This window comes from Myotis brandtii, unplaced genomic scaffold (assembly GCF_000412655.1).
Source record: "Myotis brandtii unplaced genomic scaffold, ASM41265v1 scaffold573, whole genome shotgun sequence".
In the NCBI taxonomy this organism is placed as follows: domain Eukaryota; kingdom Metazoa; phylum Chordata; class Mammalia; order Chiroptera; family Vespertilionidae; genus Myotis; species Myotis brandtii.
Genome location: NW_005370145.1, coordinates 2,083,398 through 2,104,882, shown reverse-complemented (window position 1 = coordinate 2,104,882; position 21,485 = coordinate 2,083,398). Strand labels below are relative to the sequence as shown.

The 21,485-nt window shown below is 43.5% G+C and overlaps 1 protein-coding gene across 1 annotated transcript in view; it reads left to right on the top strand.

Moving 5' to 3' along the window:
* Positions 1-5,825, top strand: part of STX8 (syntaxin 8) — a 138,315-nt gene extending 132,490 nt beyond the window's left edge. The window contains exons 6-7 of the mRNA XM_014549892.1: positions 4,317-4,418; positions 5,540-5,825. Of these exons, the coding sequence (XP_014405378.1) occupies positions 4,317-4,418; positions 5,540-5,733 (296 nt within the window). The 3' untranslated portion in view covers positions 5,734-5,825. The remainder of the gene's footprint in view (positions 1-4,316; positions 4,419-5,539) is intronic.
* The last annotated feature ends 15,660 nt before the right edge of the window (positions 5,826-21,485 follow it).

Here is a 21,485-nt window from a genome sequence, read left to right as displayed (position 1 = left end):
TGAGGAATGGATCATAAAAATATCCACTTGTATGTGTGCTATTAAAATAAACTCAGCTGTGTTCTTTGTGGACTAGACAAAGTTGAACCCATGTATCCAAGTCTTTGCATACATTTCAGGATGAATACCGTGCCCAAAGCATCAAGGTGTCACCAATCTACAAATCCCTTCCTCCGAGGATCTGCTAAAGTTTGGAGCTAAGTGTCTTTAGCCTAGAAGAGATATGAGGGGAACTGTCTTGTGGGAGAACACTGGGCTTGTGTTGTTCTAGCAATAACTAAAGTAGACATTGAAGGTAGGCAGATTTTCAGCTCAATACACAGAACCTTACAATAACTAGTCACCCTCCAGCTCAGCCATAGAGCTAATTTTCTCATGAGTTTCCATGTTACCAGCCACTGGGAATGTTCAGCAAGAAATTAACCACCCCACTGCCAGGGTATCTTAAAAGGCAGGGAGCAATGAGATGATCCCATGACCTCTTGCTGCTCTAAAATTTTGTTATAATCATTTGCTTTGTCTTCCCAGCATCCATGTATGTACCCCTGTCTACCTTCCTTCCGGAAAAAATCTTAGGAATATCATAATATTGTAAACTTCTATTTTTTCTGATTTATATTTTTAATTGATGTATAATTTATATACAACAAAATGCACAGATACTTAGTGTTCAGTTCTATGTGTTTTGACAACTGTATACATTTGTGTGACTATTTAGAACATTTCTATCATCTGGAAAATTTCTCATGTCCCTTTTAAGTCAATCCCTCTACCCCCAGAGGCAACTACCTCCTGATTTCTATCCAATGGATTAGGTTTAACTTTCTACTTTGTATACATAGAATCACTAAGTACATATTGATTTTCTTTTCTTATTTTAGCCAACAAAATGAGTTTGAGATTTATACAGTTGTTGTATTTATAAATAGTTCTTTGTTTTCATTGCTGAGTAGTATTCCATTGTACAGACAAATCCCAATTTGCTTATTCATTCTTCACACTGATGGATATTGGGGTTGTTTCTAGTTGTTTTTTTTGTTTTGTTTTATATAATAAGACTGTTATGTATATTTTTGTGCAGGTCTTTTTAAATTTTTGTTTGGCAATATTTAGGAGTGCAATTTCTGGATCAGTGTCTGGTTAACTTGATTAAACTGACAAACACTCCTACGATTACCTTTGTGCCAAATCTCCCCAATAATTAGCACTGAAGTGTTTAATTTTAGCACCCTGATAGGTATGCAGTAGTACTTGCCGTGGTTTGAATGTGCAGCTCCCTAATGACTAATGACGCTGAGCTCCTCTTCATGTGCGTATTGGCCATTTGCACATCTCCTTTTACAAACATCTGTTCAGATCTTCTGCCTATTTTAAAATTAGGTTTGTTTGGTGTCTTCACTGTTAATATGTAGGAGTTCTTTATGTATTCTAGATACAAATACTTAGATATATGGCCCGTAAGTATTTACCAGCCTGTAGTTTGTTTATTAATTTTCTTAATGGCATCCTTGGATGAGCAGAAAAAAATTTTTTATGAAGTCCAGTTGACCAGTTTTTTTGTCTTTTGTGAATAGCCTTTTTATGCCTGTAGTTTGTTTATTAATTTTCTTAATGGCATCCTGGGATGAGCAGAAAAAATTTTTTATGAAGTCCAGTTGACCAGTTTTTTGGTCTTTTGTGAATAGCCTTTTTAGGTTCTGTCCAAGAATTTTTGCCCATCCTAGTTCATGAATGTTTTCTATTTTTTCTTCTAGAAGATTTACAATTCTAGGTTTTACAGTTAGATCTATGAACCACCTCAAGTCAATTTTTTTTTTTGTATAGTAGGAAGAAAAGGTCATGATTATTTTCATTTCCCCATACAGATATCCAGTTGTCACAACATCATTTGTTGAAAAGATCTTTCTTTCCCTAGTTGACTGATTTTGTGATTGACAACTTTGTTGAGAATTAATGGAATGCATCTGTAGGTGTGTGTGTGTGCGCGCATGTGTGCGCACACACACACACACACACACACACAAGGTCTATCTCTGGATTCTGTTTTGTTCCATTGATCAATTTGTCTATACATATTCCAATACCACAGTATCTTGGTTATTATATATTTATAACAAATCTTGAATTTTTTCTTTAAGATTATTTTGGCAATTCTAAATCACTTGTATTCCATGCACATCTTAAATTGGCTTGCCAATTTCATTTTTAAAGCCTGCTAGAATTTTGATTGGAATTGCACTAAATCTATAAATCAATTGAGGAGAATATACAGATAACTTTAAAATATTGAGTCTTTCAATCCATGAACATGGTATAACTCTCCAACTATTTAGGTCTTTGATTTCTCCCACAATGTTTTAGTTTTCAGCATAGAGGTCTTGCACACTTTTTGTTAGATTTATTTCTAGTATTTGATGTAGTTTTGGTGCTATTTTAAATGATACTGTTTTTCACTTTCATTTTCCAGTTGCTTGTCACTATTATATAGAAATATATTACTCTTTACAATTGATTTGGTATCTGTGGACTTGTTATATTAACTTATTATAGTGACTTTATGATAGATTTCATAGATTACCCTATGTACACAGTCATGTTAGGTATACATATTTACATCGTCCTTTTAAATCTTTTTGCCTTTTTTTTCCTCATTAAACAGTGTAGGACTTCTGATAAAATATTCACCAAAGGTTGTCAGAGCAGATGTCTTTGCCTGTTCCTGACCTTAGAGAAAGTGTTCAGTGTTCACCATTAGGGGTGATGTTACCTCTAAGTTTTTCATAGCTGTCCTTCATCAGGTTGAAGCAGCTCCCTTTAATTCCTGTTTTGTTGAGATTTTGTGTTATGAATGAACACTGCATTTTGTCTAATTCTTTTTATACATTTATTGATATGATCATATGATTATCTCCTTTAGTCCGATCATTGATTTTTACACCTTTCTTCTTTTCTAATATATGTGTTTAAAGCAATAAACTTCCCTCTCAGCACTGCTTTAGTTGCATTTCACAAACTTTTATTTTGGATTGTCATTATCATTTAGTTCAAAACATTTTCTATGTTCTTTTGTGATTTGATTCTTATCCCATGGATTATTTACAGGCAGTTTCCTTATTATTCAGACACTAGGGATTTTCCCATTTTTGTCACATGTATTCTTTCCTGATGATGAAAATGTCCTTTTTATATCTGATCATACTCCTTGGCTTGAGGTCTGTCTGGTCTAATATTAATAAAACCATGCCAGCTTTCTCACGCAAACACTTTCTATGCTTTATATTTAAAGTGAGTTTCTTGTGAAAGCACATAATTGTGTTGTCTTTTTAAAAAATCTTGCCTGCCTGACATTCTTTGTCTTTTCATTGAGCAGTTTTTCCATTTATATTTAACTGACCACTAATATAGTTGGGTTTAAGTCTGCCATCTAGGTATTTATATTCTTTTTGTCCTGTCTACTCACCTAGAAATAATCCAGATATATCCTTCTTGGTTTATAGATAAAAAGATAGATCGAAATATTTTTACATAATTAGGATCATACTATATATATATGCTATCTTAAATGTGAAGTGCTTAATTTCACTCTTAAAAGATTAGTGTTAAAAATAAAAAGACAAACCACATAAAGGATTCTTTATGAGAGAGTAATTACCAAAAAATCCATCTAACATTTCATAAAATACTGAAGCTTTGGTGATTTTATAAAGCTATAAGTTACTACATATCTTACTTTTTAACAGCTTAATAGGGCTCTGCTGTGAGTGATGAAGAATAGCACCTTCAGTTTCTTTTCCTCTCCCCCAGCGCATCCTGGTTTCCAGTGGTAATCGCACCTCCTTTCTGTAACCTAACCCACGCGTCTGTTTCTTCTCTGCTCAGTATTCAGATGGATGCCATTCTCACCCTCCTCTGTGCCAGGGTCTCTGGCTTCTCCATTCTCAGTGACTAGATTTCACCATCAAGCAGTTCTCTAAGAAGGACCCCAGTTGTCCCTGAAGTCTCCTGCCCTGTCTGTCACCTTGAGCACATGAATGACAACTTGGCTGTGTTCACTCTGGGGTCATGCTTCCTTCCCCCCGAACTTGTGACATGTCTCCTCTGTTTATTGTGTTAAACCAGGTTGTTCTTTACCATTCCAGTGCCCGCCTCTTTTTTTAAAATCAAAATGGCAGTTTTCAAAGAACACACATGAGTTTTTGCCTCTTCACTGGCTGCACTGGGAGAATTGCTCCTGGGAAGGCCCCCGCAGCTCTGCTGCGTTGACGTGACCAGGGTATTTTGGAGTATTAACCGCGCATCTTTGTTTTCCTTTGTAGAGATCATCGATGACCTCGCCAACCTGGTGGAGAACACAGACGAGAGGCTCCGCACTGAAACCCGGCGTGTGACTCTGGTGGACAGAAAGTCAGCGTCCTGTGGTGAGCGAGGGTGCAGTTAGGGTGCCGCCTCGCCCGCGTGCGGTCGCCTCTGCTTTGGCTTTCCCACGTTTGTCTAATTACTGCAGGTTTGGCTGCGCTTCTAAAACGGCAGCCCCATCGGATGAGGCACAGACTGCTAACAGATAACCCAGGTCTTGCTCAACTGAAATGAGTTGTTATGAGTTCAGGGGAAGTAAAATGCATTGATTTTTTAAAATTTAAAAGAAGGAACCTTTCTGTGTGCTTGGAGAGAATAATCGTTTGGGAAACTGTGTGACAGCGTGCGGATTGGTGGTGGTGGAGCTCTGGGTTTTCAAGGCCATCTCTTTCACTGCTGTGCCTTGTTGTAATCGAATCAAAGCTTAATTGTTGAAGGTAGAACTCCTGAGCAGACACAGGCCCAGGTTCTGAAGCTCAAGTGAGTTCAAATCCTGTATTTGGTGATGTCATCTTTGGCAATCATTTTACTTCTTAATACCTTGTAAGTAAAATGGGGGTTCACATGCCAAGATGAGGGTCACTCGGAGTGATTTCAAGGCTGATTGAGTGGGCGCAGGTCAGGGTTCAAGGGCGTTCCCTATGTAACAGGAATGCCAAGCAGTTCTGATGCAGGTACTTGGTGTTCTTCGAGGTTCTGATGCAGATTTCATGCGGTTTACATTATACGTGGCCTGCGTCCTATGCCTTGTCAGACAGAGGTCGGTGCTCATACGCGGTGGGGACAGTGGGGCAGTCACAGTGGTTGTCGCCGGTGCTCCATCCCGCAAAGGTGCACCAAGTGTATCGAGCTGATGCTTTTATTGTAAATGGAAATACAGCATGACAAGCAACTATTGATTCGGGGACATGCTTAGCCTAACTTGTAGCCCTTTCAACACGAAAAATATAATGGATCCCTCTGATCTACCTCGTTTTAGAACAGAGACCTCTGTGCAAGGCTCACCTGAGACCTCACCTTGAGAAGCATGGCCGTCCGCCCCGTGTTACTTACTGGCTAAGCGGAAGTCTAGCACAGGCTGAGGCAGGACCAGGCAGCTAGTGACCCAGAACCTCGGGAGAAGGGAAACTGAGGGGCCGACCTGCTCCCCTCTTCTCACCTGTCCTGTTCCCTCCACCCCCAGTTCTCATCCATCAGACGCCAACCCACTCTGTGCTTCTGTTCCTGAGGCATGAGCTTCCTTCTTCCTGCCAGATGCCCAGCCGCCTCCACGGTGCCTTCCCAGCCTTTTCACATAACTTCTCTGCACATGACCCTGAAACCTGGGAGGCAGAGAGATGTGGGTCCGCTCCCACCTGCCTCTCTTATCCTCTTTGATTTCTGTATAAACTTAATCCTGCTTAGCCTTGGTTTCCTCAGTGGTGAAAAGTGGATGATCTGATTATCAGAATTAAACTCTATAGAATCTGGAATGTGTGTGATGCTGCCCATCTTCCCTGAATTTCCCTGTTTATGTAGAGAGGCCCGAGAGCACAGTGGGTAGCAGGCTCTGTAGCTGGAATGTGCACCCAGCTTTGCCACTCACCAGCTGTATGACCTGGGGAAGCCCATGCTCACCTTTGCCTCGGGCTTCTCATCTTTGCAATGGGGATGAGAGGGTTGCTGTACGGAATAAATGAATTAATATAAAGATACAAGTTATAGCTGATGTTGAGGTAGAGGATACAGATACAGATATCTAGATATATAGAGGCCCGATGCACGAAAATCGTGTAAGAGTAGGCCTTCCTTCCCCTGGCTGCATTGGCTTCCCTCTGGCACCCGGAACCGGGGCTTTCCTTGCAGCCCCAGCTTCGTCCTGTCTAATATTACACTTTTATTATTATAGATAGAACTCAGAGCAGTGTTTGGCACATAGTAAGCAACGAGCAAGCATGAGGCATTGTCATGTATGTGTGAAGGGGGAAGACTCTTCCCAATTGAGGGATAACTTTCCCAAGGTCTTTTTTTATATGATGAGCAATCATGTTGCTATTATTTTGGAATGAACATATTCATAGACAAATTGATAAGTTTTGTATTTGCAATGTAGTGGCCTCAGTATGTGCCATTCATAGAGTCACAGAGTCTACTGTTGCCACTTCTTTAATTATGTTATTACCTAGTGTTAGTTTTTATACCCAGAAATTTCCATAAAACCTTCTGAGCTGAACTCTGTTACATTTTTTTAAATAGAAGAAATTTAGAGATTACTAGAATTACTGAAATGCATGTTTATGTTTTTAAAACTTGGTATCTTAAAATATGTTAACTGTAAATTTATCTCATGCCTCATTTATATTTAGTAATTTGTTATATAGTGGTTATATAGTAGGTATATATTACATTTAACATATTATCTATAACAGAATTACATGTTGTGACTCAGAAGGGAGATGCAACAGGACAAGTGTCAGGTACTGAAAGAAGAAATTTCTTTATTCTTCCAATGGAAATACTTTAGAGAGATTAGTTTCTCTTATCCCTTCAATTTTTTCCTAATATTTACTTAGCAGCTCCATTAATGTTGTAGCTCAACACCAAATAACTACCCCTATACCATTTCTGATGCCTGATACCTCTCAAGGAAAACGTACTGCACTTATATTTTTAAGGGAAACGTGTAATTATGTATGTGCTTGTTGACAAGCAGTGCGAGTTTTCCCACAATCCTGCAGGCTCAGCCTGTGGCCTCCGGAGCTCTAGGGGGGTCAGACTTGTATTTGTGACACCCAGCAATTAACTTCTGAGACTTCCATTGGTCAGTATTAAGCCTTTGAACACAAGGCATGTTGTGGGATTTGTTGAGTAGGTCTAGCAGCCCTTGGCAAAATTAGCCAGACCTTTTATTTAAAAACTTTGTTTTATTGTGGTAAAATACACATACCATAAAATTTACCATTGCAACTATTTTCAGTGCTAAGCACATTGACGTGGTTCTGCCAGCATCACCAGCATCGTCTCCAGAACTTTTCACCATCCCAAACTGGAGCTCTATCCCCATTAAACACTAACTCCCCATCCCCCCTCCCATGGCCCCTGTCAATTACCATCCTACTCTCTGTCTCTATTCTAAGACCCTCTGTAAGTGAAATCACACAGTATTCATCCTTTGAATCTGGCTTATTTCATTGAGCATAATGTCTTCAATATTCCTCTACTTTGTAGCATATGTCAGAATCTCCTTCCCCTTTTTTTTTTAAAGCTGGATAATGTTCCATCGAATGTATATACTACATTTTGTCTATTTCTTTGTTAGTGGACTCTGACTATTGTGAATAATGCCACTGTGACCATGAGTGCACTAGTGTTGGGTCAAGCCTATATTCTGTGCATATACCCACAGTGGAGTTGCTGCGTCAAATGGTGTTTCATTTTTCTGAGGAACCACCATAACCTGACCTGTTGTTTTGCTTCCAGCCTCTAAACTCGTAGGTACTGTCTAGGGCAGTGATGGCGAACCTTTTGAGCTCGGCGTGTCAGCATTTTGAAAAACCCTAACTTAACTCTGGTGCCGTGTCACATATAGAAATTTTTTGATATTTGCAACCATAGTAAAACAAAGACTTATATTTTTGATATTTATTTTATATATTTAAATGCCATTTAACAAAGAAAAATCAACCAAAAAAATGAGTTCGCGTGTCACCTCTGATACGCGTGTCATAGGTTTGCCATCACTGGTCTAGGGTCTTATTTTCTTATCTGATAGAGCCCTTTTGCAGGCAGGAGTCAGGGACGTCCACAGCCTGAGAGGGGCAGGCAAGCAGAGTAAAAGTGAAGTCCCTGGCTCACTCCAAACTGGAAATGTAACAGGAGATGATGATGATGATGATGATGATGATGATGATTGGGCCCCGAGAGCTACACCCTAGGATAGAAGTGAACCAGAAGGAAACTTGCCTTTGAGAATTGTAGAGAAGGCAGCCTTGGCACTGAACACAATAGAAGAAAAACAAAAGAAAAACCTACGATTCCTGACAGGTATGGCACAAAAAGGCCCTCCTCTGGTTTGCACCCTGGGTATCCATACTCAGCAAGGCCAGGAAACCTCAGACCCTGAATTTGGTTTGAGACAGATTCACCTGTAATAGCTCCAGGTACTTGGCAAAAACAATGAAAGGCCTCTTTGGAGAAAGACATATTTATACTCGGTTGCTAGGATTCAACCAAAAAAAAATTTGCAGGGCAATGACCAGCACATAGTCAAAGATACCTAGGATACATGGAACAGAATAACACGGGCCTGGACCAGCAACAGACCACAGAAACCAGTCTGCACAGCCTTGCAGTGCTCGATTACCAGACACGATTATAACATCAATTGTGCTTATCATATTTAAAGAAAGAAATGACAAGCTTGAAAGGATCTTCAGAGAATAGGAGACTATAGAGTGACATAGAACATTTGAAAAGGGACCAAGTAGAACTTCTAGAAATAAAAAACAACTGAAATTAAAAACTCAGTGGACATATTTCATACCAGCTGAAGAGGGCATCAACCAGAGAGATCAGAAAAGAATAAACCATAGCCCCTTCCTCAGCGCTGGCATTTACAAGAGCCTAGCCAGATACCATGGAAGTTCAATTATGGTCTTAATAAGAAAGGCCTTTGGGGGCAGGGGCTTGGTCCAGGAGACTCAAGACAGAGCAGGGAGTTAATCACCTGCTTTTCCCAAATGCAAGCCCAGATTGATCGTTTCATATGTAAACACAATCATATACATACATGAAACTGCAAGCAAGAGAGACCTTAACTGTTTGGGGGGTGGGGATCAAGCGGCTCCCTCCTGTGTAACTCGCTTGCTGTTCACAGGGCACGCTATTCCTGTTTAACTGAGAGCAGCCGGCACGTCGTTTTACTTAAGGGACTGCGAAAATAGATTGCGAACCGTGAAATGATCTTTTGTTTCCCTGCCCTCAGCGTATCTTCCTTGCTGATCGGATACATCAGTCATAGATGCTTTCGCAGTGAGGAAATTTCTAGTTATAAGTACAGACTGGATTGCAAGGGGGCCACACAGAAGGGCCTGGTGATGAATTTGTTTGTTCAGTTGTTAACAAAGGATTCAAGCACCTCTTTGTGAACCTCTCGCTCGGAGCCCGGGCTTTAACATTTTCCCCGGGATCTTTGCATGGTTTTTTTTCCCCCTCCCTTCACCCAACCCTACCTCAATGATAGCATCAAATAGAAAACAATATTTTCTTTTTTCCAGCTTCTAAATGTAAATTAGACTGATATTTTCTGTTGGTACCTATGTGTATTTTCAGGTCTCTTACTTGGAGTGAGAACATCTGTGCAAAAGCAGGATCTTTGTAATTGCAGTTTAAATATTCAGTGTGCCTCGTTCTCATTAGAATTCAAAATAGAGCCCCGTCTGTGTCTGAGGGACAGGCAATTGTGAGGGGCCAGACGACGAGTCCTGAATGACTCAGGCTGAGGGACAGTGTGCCTCTCAGCACACTGACTATTACGTAATGTTGTCTAAGCACATTGATTGTGAGTTTAGCAAGGTTTCAGCGATGTGGTTAGAAATCAGCCCGACTCCATTTGCATTAAACACTTTCTCATCCTGGAACCACGCGTTTGCCTTCAGCTCCTCGGAGTGTGGTGCCGTAGGAGCTGGAGCAGCCCCGTGGTGAAGATGAGCACAGGGGGGTGTGGACCCGCAGCTGGACAGACCCAGCCATAGTTCGGGCTCTGCCACTTACAACCTGGGTGGAGCCGTTTGCCCTCAGTCTCAGCTGCCTTCTCTCTAAAATTCGGGTAACAATTGCTAGTACCCGTGGTTATTCTGCAGACTCATGAGAACAGGTTGGTGGCGTAGTGACTGGTTCTAGAGAGTCCTTAATAAAAGCCGGCTGTGTTAAAAATGGAAGTTAAATCGGTTGCCTAGAGCCGCCTCAGGAGATAAGACTCAGAGGCTCTGTTTGAAGCAGTGTACAGGGCCTTTAAGGAGAACAGTGGCACCTTGAGTAAGTTATATCGGGATATTCTGGAGCTACGAGGTTAGCAATGACTAGAAACAGAGTTGATTAAAAGTCAACTGAGACTGAAATTTGGAATTCTGTAGCCGAAGCCCATTCCCCACCATGGAATTAGTGGGAGCCCCCCAGGGGCGCGTGCGGTGCTGCCTGGTTTTTATCTCACTGAACACACTCTTAGGTTAGCTCCTGGGAGCCCAGTGCAACATGGGTAGGAAACAGCTCTGAGCAGTCTGGTGTGTTTAACTGACCTTAGAGACAGTTTAATCTTTCAAGGGATTATTTTTAAAACCCTTCCCCAAACATAAACAGTTCATCTGAAGAAAAAGAATAACCATGCAGTCTCTTTTACTTATCTGACTGTTTACCCAGAATACCCTTCTTGGCTATTGTTTCCTGCCTTTTCTTCTTCTTTTGTCCTTTGTTGAGATAATGTAGTAAAACCCCTCAGCTCCCTTTTCTTCCCATGCGTGGTGTCTGCATTTCCTCGTGTCCTCGCTCATTCGGTCTCTATGGAGAAGTGCCCAGTCCTCTGCCAATGCCTGTGTGCCCTCCCAGCCACACTGTCCCCCAGCACCGTGCTCCCTCGCCCGTTCACACATCCTTCCTTCTTCCTCTGTGCCAACAGTCACTGGGCACCATCTGAGTGTCCGGCATTGGGCGAGGTACCGGAGCTGAAAGGGACACGGGGCACAGTTCCTGCTCAAGGGGAACTAGAGCAAATGGGAGGGACCCTGATAAAGCATTAGTATGGGGCGCAGGAGGAAAAGGGTCTATGTCAGCCGAGGGGTCTAGAGGTTTCCGAGCGGACAGAACACTGGGCAGAGGTCTGAGGACTGAATAGAAGCTGCTTTGGCAAAGGGCAAAACCAAAAGAAGCAGGGTTTGCAGTCCCACTTAAAAGAGGGATGGAGGGACACACGAGGATGGAGGAGAGAGGGAAGACAGAGGGTCCAGGAAGTGCTGTGTAGAGGGCAGAGCATAGGCAGGCGGAGTTAAGGCAGGTGGTTACTCAGAGCGCCGTGGAGGCCAGCTGGAGCTGGTGACAGGAAGGGCCAATGCTTTATGTCTCTTTAGAACATTTTGCAGTAAACCTGAATTAATTTTGTACTTTAAAAATAATTAAAATTTTAAGAAGAAGATACTTCTACTCAATATTTTGGTACTTCCCATATTTTGTAAGAGTACAATAATACTGTATTTTTAAGCCCCTTTATTTTTTTTACACTTTATTATAAATCTATTTCCTTTTAGTGCCATTAGTGCTATTCTATCAAGTGGCTGTACTATCATTGACTTAAATACTTGTTTGGGGAGTTTAGATTATTTCCACATTTTTCTGTATAAATAATGTTGCGTTGCATGCACAAAGCTTTTTCCATATTTAGGAGTTTTTTCCTATCAGGATGTTTCCAGAGACTGGAATTGGCTGTCTTATAAAAGTGGGGCCCGATTAGACGGTTGTTTGAGGTTCAGAGAAGTGACAGGAAGCAGAGGGCCAGGGATCTGAGCAGCGTCCCTGAGGGGGTCCCTGGGAGTGTGAGGTTGAGGTGCCGCATCCAGAGCCGCTGAGTGAGGCCAGCGTCTCCGCTCCCCTGCTGGAGGAGGAGTGCCCGCATGGCCAGGCCTGGCTGCCAGGGGCGGGCAGAGGAGGAGTCTGGTCTCAATGGCATCCGAGTGGGAAGCAACGCATGGTCTCCTGCCAGGACTCACATGAGGCGAGCTCCCTCAACATGGAAATGGGGGGTAGATCTGAACCCCCAGGGAACAAATAAAACAAGTTGTCAGTTACAGATAGATTTCCCAAAGAGGGTGGGAGCAGTGCTAAGCCTTTTGATACATACTATCAAACTACTTTCCAGTAATGTATCAGAAACCACCCCCCACCTAAACCTTTTAGCCACAGGTTCTTGCTGAAATATACCAATAGTGCCTCTCTCCGCTCCCACTCTCCTGGAATGACTCCTGGTATCCAGGTGGTTCTGTTAGAAATGGCTCCTCCTTGATTTCTGTGGCACCGCACTCCCCGGGTTTATCTACCCCTGCAGTGGCTTACCCCTTCCCTCCTTGGTCCTGCTCTTTGTTGGATGCCATGCCAGGCACCGAGGGTCAGACGTTGGCGAAGACCTGGTGCCTGGCACTCAGCCTCCGAGGAGGGCAGCAAGCTCAGGGCAGCACGAGGAGGCTCTGCTAGTTGTGCGCAGGCGCCGTGGAAGCAACCTCCTGGGCCGCTCCGGCTCGTGGAAAGTCAAATAGAAACGTCACGAAGGCAGGGGGAGAAAATAGCACCTCAGGTGGTAGGACACACAGGTCTGAAGGAGGCTCTAAGGCAGGCAGCAGTACTCGGTTTCTCAAACAGCCAATAGGACTGGCTGGGCTCACGGTGCCTGCTGGGAGGCGTAGACAATGAAGCTGGACAGCGAGGACCAGGTCTGGGAGAGCCACGGGTGCACACTCTCCCCTTGTCTCTCAGCATGTTCTTTCCTCTCCTAGTGAGGACAGGACCTGGGCTTAGTCCTGGTCTTGTCCTCTTGACACTTTTTCTCCAAGCTGCTTCATCGACTCTCTTGGATGACGTCATGAGCAACGACCAGTTCCGCATCTCAAGGTCTATGTCTTCATCTGCTTCCAATCACTGTCTCTCGACTATCCCCAGCACCTCTCAATCCGTACATGTTCTCTGTAGACGCATTATCTCCATCCCAGAATAGGCTGCCTCTTCCGTGCCCCCTATTCTTCCAGGCTCAAACCTTCCTTCATCGCTTCAAATGCTCTCAGAGGCCAGACAGGAAGCTTTCATGCATGAAGTGGGCCCCTGTGATGATCTCCAGGGGCAAACTAGAGACTGCACAGCGGGTTCCTTCCGGTGGGGGTGCCAGCCTAGAATCGCCACATCATCTGTTTGTTTCCTTTTTTAGGAGAAGCCTGACATCTGGATCTTTAAGTAAAATCTCCCAATATTTTAATGCTGACCATAAATTAACATAAAAAAATCTGCATGGGCCAAATAACCCATGTCGCAGTGTACTACCGTGGGACCGCTTTCGTACACATCTCTCTAGGTAGCCCCCAGGCCTGTTTGCGACTAACTCTGAAAATACGTCTCTTCCCTCTTCGTCACCCTCTGTTCTTACCACTCTGTTTCTGGCTCTCGTCACATTCATGCAGCCATTAAAAATCATAATGAAAAGTCTATTGGTACAGAGGAATGTGCATGATTGTAACCCTGATCATATTTACATAAACGGGCCCCCAGCTTACGAATTTGGTGTCTTCATGCAGCAGACATCTACCTGGCTCTCAGGATTACAAAGATAAAGAAGATGAGTCCCTTCCTTAGGCACTGTTACTTTTTAAACATGCCTTTTCAATGATTTAAACTGTCCCCCCACCCCCAGGTATATCTGTTATATTTTAGAAAAATCACTTTTCTCCATCATGAAGATAATAGGTACCAGGTAGTGAAACCATATAGCACAACACTCTTAGGAGGCCTGCTTCTGAAATCCGAGAGGATTGTGGCACTCCAGTGCATATATTGGAGTTGCTCAATTTCATTTCAGGAGTTAAAATGTACAACTCACAGACCTGTCCTCTTGGCGCCTTACATCCTCCCTCCCTCCCGGGCCCTGGAGTTGTTCATGAACTTTGTGTCATGCGTACCTGTGAAGTGTTTGTAGCCAGATACCTTTTATATGCAACCACATCGCTGTTGTCAGCCTTGATTTTGAGTTCTTACTGTGGAAAAGCTAGTTTTTCTGCTTATAGCATTTATTTAGGGAGCAGTAATAGGAACAGTAAGTTCAAATGTTGATGCCTCGGCTTAATCCAGGCAAAACAAAGCTTTTGAGAGAAGCAGAAAATTGGAAAACCTTTATGTAATGGAAGGTGATTGATAGGGGCTGACAGCCTCCCAGCCGTCACCGTGACCACCTCAGAGGCTCCACGCTCCTGTAATCTGTTATGAGGTATGACTTGCTATCATCAGGGGGGTCAGAAATGATCACAAAGTAGAATCATTTTTTGATTATTGTTTTTGCTTGGTGTGGTTTGGAAAGATAAGGTGTGATTTCCAAGAGTGGCTTATGTAGCTATGGAATAATAATTACACTGTATGGGCCTCAGTTGATGCTACTGCTGATGTACGTGTTTGTGCGTGTTTTCTGGTAATGTTTGTTCACCAGTGAATTCATCTGCTTTCACCCAGCCCCACGGGACCAGCGAGCACTGGTTGCATTTAGAAAGACTACCAGGAGGCCTGGGATAGAGTATGCTTTGTGTACTCAAAGTATACGTTACTTCTGCTATTTGTCTACTGCTTATGGGGGAAGAATACCCCATCGCCACTCAAGATATTTTGCCAACCCAACCTAGTCCTTCAGGGGTTCACCATTACACTCAAGTGCTTCTCATTCATATATTGATTTTAGGGTATATTTGTAAATTCAAATGAACTGAAAGATTGAATTCTGTTTTGACTCAGTTACCCAAACTGATAAGCCTGGGAGGGATGATGTCTTTTTACATAGAAAATCAATAGCTTAGACTAGATGGTCTTTGAGATTCCATCCAACTCTCTCATCCTTCTTCCATACCCCTTTGAAGATAACTAGACACTCCCCTCCACCTGCCACCCTACACACACACACACCCCAGTAAATCAGATCTGTGTCAGACCTTTGTCAATTTCTTCCTTTCACAGGGTGGCCAGCACCAGGTGAGATACTTGCAGAGGTAAATTATACCTAAACAGATTTTTACCTTAAATGTTATGTATTGCTGTGTTGGTTGAGAATTTTCTAAAGAAACACATATAATACTAGAGGCCCGGTGCATGAAATTTGTGCACAGGAGGGGGGGGTGTCCCTCAGCCCGGCCTGCACCCTCTCCAATCTGGGACCACTTGGGGGATGTCCGACTGCCGGTTTAGGCCCTGCCCTGTGGGATCAGGCCTAAACCGGCAGTCGGACATCCCTCTCTCACAATCCGGGACCGCTGGCTCCTAACCACTCACCTACCTGCCTGATCGCCCCTAAACACTCTGGTTGCCTGCCTGATCGCTCCTAACCGCCTCTGCCTGCCTGATTGCTCTTAACCACCTCTGCCTGCCTGCCTGATCGCCCCTAACCACTCTGCCTGCCTGCCTGCCTGATCACCCCTAACTGCCTCTGCCTGCCTGCCTGATGCCCCTAACTGCTGCCCTGCTGGCCTGATCGCTCCTAACTGCTCTCCCATGCTGGCCTGATTGCCCCTAACTGCCTCTGCCTCGGCCCCTGCCACTGTGGCTTTGTCTGGAGGGATGTCTGGAAGATGTCCGGTCTCTCTGGTCTAATTAGCATATTACCCTTTTATTAGCATAGATACTTTTTCTCATCAGAACAAAACAAGAAAGATAGAAAGGGAAATGGTTTTAATTGGCGGTATGAGAAAGTTTGGTGGTATGTAACCACTTACATAAGAAAAGAAAGGAATGGGGTTATTGAGAATAAGTCTTCATTCCTTGTTCAAAAGTACTTGGTGGATAGAGATTCCTTATGCTTTCCTCTCAAGTAGGCATTATAGCTCTGGGGCTATTTTTAGTTAAATTTTTGTTGTTGTTTAGTTTTTTAGTTACATTTTTAAAAGTGATCTGGTAGGTGTTTTTTATTTTTTGAGAAAGTTCCCTAAAACTTAAGTATTGGTAGAGATTTTCATGCCTCTCCCTCCTTAAAAATTATAACTATAAGATAGATTCAATGGACATGTAGTTGGTTTAGGGTTATTAAACACATAATTATCCACAAGTGGATTACCTTCTTTGTGTATTATCAAAACAAAAATTTAAATGTCAGGTCACCTTCCTGACTTTCTAGTGCTTGCTACCCTGTTTGATAGGTCCTCCGGCCCAGCCAGTTACCGGTGTGTGCTCAGAGAACGAGACTGTTTTTACTTCACTGTCAGTTGTGATGCCCAGCATTGCCCAGGAGAAACAGGCACCATTGATAGAGTTGAATAATGTCAACCGTTGGCGCCAATTCAGTGCCAACAGGAATCCCCAGTTTGTGGTGTGGGGAAGAAGGAAACTTTATTTATGCAAAACAGCTCAATTGTGATACAGCAGTGATTCCCAAAGTGGGTGCTACCGCCCCCTGGTGGGCGCTGCAGCGATCCAGGGGGGCGGTGATGGCCACAGGTACATTTGTTTTAACTCTTTTTGTATTACCTTTCTATTCTGAGTTCAATAAATAGTTTCATAATTTCAAACTTCAATGTTTCTAATTTACACCTTTCTTTACTATATTTTACGAAAAAGGTAGAAACATTAATACATATATCTTTCTGTTTAATTGCTATTAAAATTTAAAAAAAATTAATTTCCAGGGGGCGCTGAGTAATATTTTTTCTGCAAAGGGGGCGGTAGGCCAAATAAGTTTGGGAACCACTGTGATACAGCAAGGCTGTGAAAACAGCACGGATGTGAGGGGGCTGGACAGTGCCGGTCTGCTTTGTGCTGTGCCGCTGTGCTCTGGATGGCTGCATTCTGTGCCAGTCTGCTCTGGGTCGGTACTGGCCTGCTTTGCTCCGTGCTGGCCTGCTTAGCTCTGCTCTGGAAGACATCTTCGATGTTTCAGCTCAGCCAGGGAAATGCATTCTTGGGTGGAAAGGGAAAGTGTGCTCCTAGGGCCACCGGGGAGCTGGCTTATATAGACAGAAGTCCCTGCCCCTCATCCCTAATTGGTCTGTCTTCATGCAAATGAGAACTCCAAATTCTTGAAGTTTGATTGGTCCAAAAGGCACTTCCTGATTGGTCAGAATAGAGGCACTCTGGTTGTGTGGAGCTATGCATCTCCAGTTGGATGGGAAAGCCTCAGTCCTATTGGTTGAACTAGGATTCCAGGAGCTCCTTTATAAGGGCTGGCTCAGCCGGCAGGACACAGTGCAGGCAGGCAGCTCAGTGCAGGCGTTTCCTTGAAGTACAGTTTGCATGAGAGGCCCCTGTGTAGAAATGGCAGGGAGGCTGTGTTTTTTTTTTTTTTAATTTGAGCCCACTTAGCCTCCAGGAGCCCTTCTTAGTAGGTATCTTCTTTCTCGGGTTTCACATAGAAACAAAATTAAAGAAGGAGTTATAACATTTTAGAAATTATAGCAATTCATGCCTGGCAGTAGTCATTTCTAACTCTGCAAAGCCTCTCTGCCAGCCACTGTTGTTGCTCTGTCCATAGTAAATCCCTGCTCCTACTGCTGTTCACCAAGCCCTGCACTTCACCTTGGTGCCCATGTGAGCAGCGGCTCAGTTGCAAAGCAGTGCTTACAGTCCAGAGGGCCTGCCCTGGGACTTCCTTTTGGTTCTAAGGACACAGATGCCACTTGGAACTGCACATGTTTGAATAAAGCGGGAGGGGTTGGGTGGTTTAAGGGAATTTGTGGTATTCAGGAGACAGATACGTCTCCTTTGCCAAACACTTTGGAAATAGTGTGGCGAGTCTTGATGCTAACTTTTAAAGAACGTGACTCTAGGCGTTGTTGCATTAATTAAAGTCTTTATCAGCCCTAGGGATCCATTAATCAGCTCCCACAGCCTCACCTTTCCTTTGTGTTTCAGAGCCAGGCAATGATGATAACTCATCCACTGAACCAGCGTTAAATTCCTTAGAGTAATTGATTTGGGGCTCGTTTTCCATCACTGTTGGGTTTTATCTGTCCGTAAGTGTGAACTCTGAGATCAATTTCTCTAGATTAGAAGCAAAATGATCTTTGTATGGGACTGGGTATCAGTGGTCCGTGACGAACCCTCCTGCCTGCACTCCCCGCCCCCCCCTACCTCCCCCGCCCCATGTATCTCACATACCTGCGCTGGGAGCTGACTGCGCTGCGGGCGTGCCTCTCAGTGGCCCGGGCAGAGCAGGGGTCCAGATGGTCCCCGATGCCCTGCCTCCCCTGACTTGTGCTTCTAAGAGCCCTTTCCCTCTTTGAGACCTTAAAGCAGTAATTCCTTTCACAGTGACTCTTGGATTTCTGAAAACTCTCATTTAAAAATTACTGCAGAAATGGATCTAAAGTTTTTCATCATCGTGTTGCCATTTGTCTGGAATAGCCTCTTGCCTTGTAAATACACAGAGAACTGGAAAGAAAACTGAAAATGGTCCCTTTATTTTTTTAATACTTTACCTTTTGAAAAAATTTCACCTGAGGATATGTTTATTGATTTAGAGAGAGGGGAAGAGGGAGGGGAGAAAGAGAGAGAGAGACAGAGACAGAGACAGAGAGGGAGGGGAGAAGGGAGGGAGGGAGGGAGGGAATTATTAATGTGAGAGAGAAACATCAATCATACGCACCCCAACCAGGATCAAACCTGAAACTAGGTATGTGCCCTCCCTGGGAATCGAACCTTTTGGTGTTTGGGACAATGCTCCAACCAAGCCATCTGACCAGGGAGAAAATGGTCACTTACAGAAATGAATTAATATGGTGGTGGCCGTAGCATAACAGTGTGAATATACTTAATGCCACTGAACTGTCCTCTTAAAAATGGTTAGGGAGGTACATTTTATGTTGTATATTTTATTACAATAACCCGTGTGTTTTTTCTAATAAAAAAACTGAATAAATACTTGGTGCTTTCCATTCCATGAAATTATGATAGAGTTAGGATAATATAATTTCTAAAATTCCTTGGCATCTTTAAAATAATGTGCCACATTGGTTCACACAACCATTTTTTACATGATGTGGTAACAGAATCTTAATAATATCTACTTGATTTGCCTAAATAAAGTAGAACAAAAATGGCTTCAAAAACTAGAGCATGTTTTAAAAATAAGAGTGAATTAAGCGTTATTGTTACTATATCTTATTCTTGCCATAGTTAACTGATCAATGATATACTGTGTTACGATATGCATAGTTACTAGTAACTGATCAATGATATAGTGTGTTCATACATCTAAATTATTGCCAATTTATTTTTGAAACCTGGAAGGAAAGTTTCTTTCCTGGGATGTCTGATTTGCCGACTTCCCTACTCCTGTCACCAGTCCTCTGAGATTACACTTCTTAGGTCATCTCAGTAACATACTTTTTGTTAGGCAATAGACACTGAATTTGTTTTATACTTTCTGTGCCTGAGAAAGGTTAACCTTCCAGTCCTTCCAAAACACGGCTGTTCTTTGTGATCCAGTTTTACATCTCTTAGTCTACTTTTTCAACTCTGCTTTTCCTTCTTTTAAAAAAAAGTCATCTGGAACTGCTTCCTGTGGGTCTTCTCCTGACATAAGTAGTTTTTAAGCTGTGGCTTAGATTTTTGGCGGCACATGATGGCTCCTATCAATGTAACAGTTATGCTGTGATTAAGTTTAAATATTCCTCCTCCCCCCGCACACAAAGAGCTTCATCTGCCAGTTGCATAAATAAATGCTGGACCGTAGGCATGTTTTCCAGGAAAGAAGCCCTTTAGTCTGTAAGTACTAAATAAACCTACTTGTAGCCACTTTGCGAAGTGGAGACTGGATTGTGCTCTAGCCTGGTCTGTAAAAGGAGGGTAAGGAGGCCCCTCGGGATTGAGCTTCCCTTTACCCAGTGACCACTTCTAATCCTCTCCAGGCTGAACATGATGTGATGTGTCCTTGGCAAATCAGAAGGTTTAGCTATTTAAAGGCATATGCAGGTTCTTTGGAACAAGAGAAATAAAATTACTACTAGTTATACCTATAGGAACCCTCAAAATTAACCCGGTAGTTTTATTCTCTAAGGTGTTCTCACCAAAGTGCATACAAACTCTGCTTGTCTACGCTGCTCATTCCAGTTAAGCCCAGTCGAGTCTCTGGCATCAGGGAACACCCAGAGAGCCTTCAGTGTGTGGGTGCTGGAAGCCCTCTGGAGAATTGCTGTGTAAGGACTTGAGGCTCTCTGTCCCACCTTTCCCCCGGGGCTGACGTGTTCATTTTGAGGGTAGGAGCTCCCACAGCCAGTGATGGCTCTTTTCTTCCCTATTGATGTTGGAAGTCGGGCTGACGGCCCTTCACTTCAGTGAGAGGATGCTGGAGAGAATCCTCAGGTGGTTTCTCTGAGCAAACAGCCCCGTCGCACTAGCTGCCCCGAGGGGCTCACTTTGGGCTCCGGGCTCTGACATCAGCCAGTCACCCGGAACCTAACACACCCACCTGGCGCTGCACCTCTAGTCGGGGGTGCTGGGCACGCCCTGTACTCCTGTGCTCTCCCTCTCGCCTCTTCCCATCTTCTCTCTTTCTAGTCCTTCTTTCCTTATTTCTCCTTCCCTGTCTTCTCTTGTGCCAGCCGTTGTCTCTCCACTGCTCTTCTCTGTTCGTCATCTCTGAGAATACACCTCCAAAGGCCTCCCTCCGCAGCCTCACCCCGCCCTCCGCCGGCGTGCAGGAGGCTGTGCCCCCCGGTTTGTATTGTCTGTCCCAGCCAGTCGCTCTCCCCCTTGGTGTGTCACAGAGCGTGAGCCGCCTGGAAGGGTGTGCAGAATATAACAGACAGAGGAAGGGTCCAAGAACTGCATTTTAAACTGTGATTGAACGATGTCTTTATGATCTATTCTGCTCCTTGCTTTTCAAAGTATCATGTGTGTCTGCTTTCCTGCCATTTCCCTTCCTCACCTTGAAGTGGGTTAGCACCTGCGTGATGAAGCGTGGCTGCGCTTTGCAGAAGTGAAGACTGGCAGCCTCCTCCCAACTTGGTTTCGTCTCCTCATGGAGAGGTGCTACATTTTTGGTCACATTAGCAGAATGCAACCATGTTTGCACCAGTCAGACCTCATGGAGAAGGGTCTGCCATGCATTTAGCTCCTTAGTCTGGAAAGTGGTAGATATCGGCTTTAATTTTGGGCTTCATATTAGGGTAAATTTGCCATCTTCTAGAGATGTATGACTTTATCGATAACACAGTTTAAGTCAGATTCTACTTTTGCAATTATAACCATAGATGAGGCACGGCGCCCTTAGCTCAGTCTGGTTATGAGGAGTTGTAGAGGTTTTTATTAAAAGTTTTTATCCTCAGGGAGGCTCTATTAGTCAGGGGCCAATCAGGAGAAGGAGTCGCCTACCAAGAGAAGACTTCATGCAGAGAACTTGTTACCATACTGTTGGAAGGACTGAGAGAATAAAA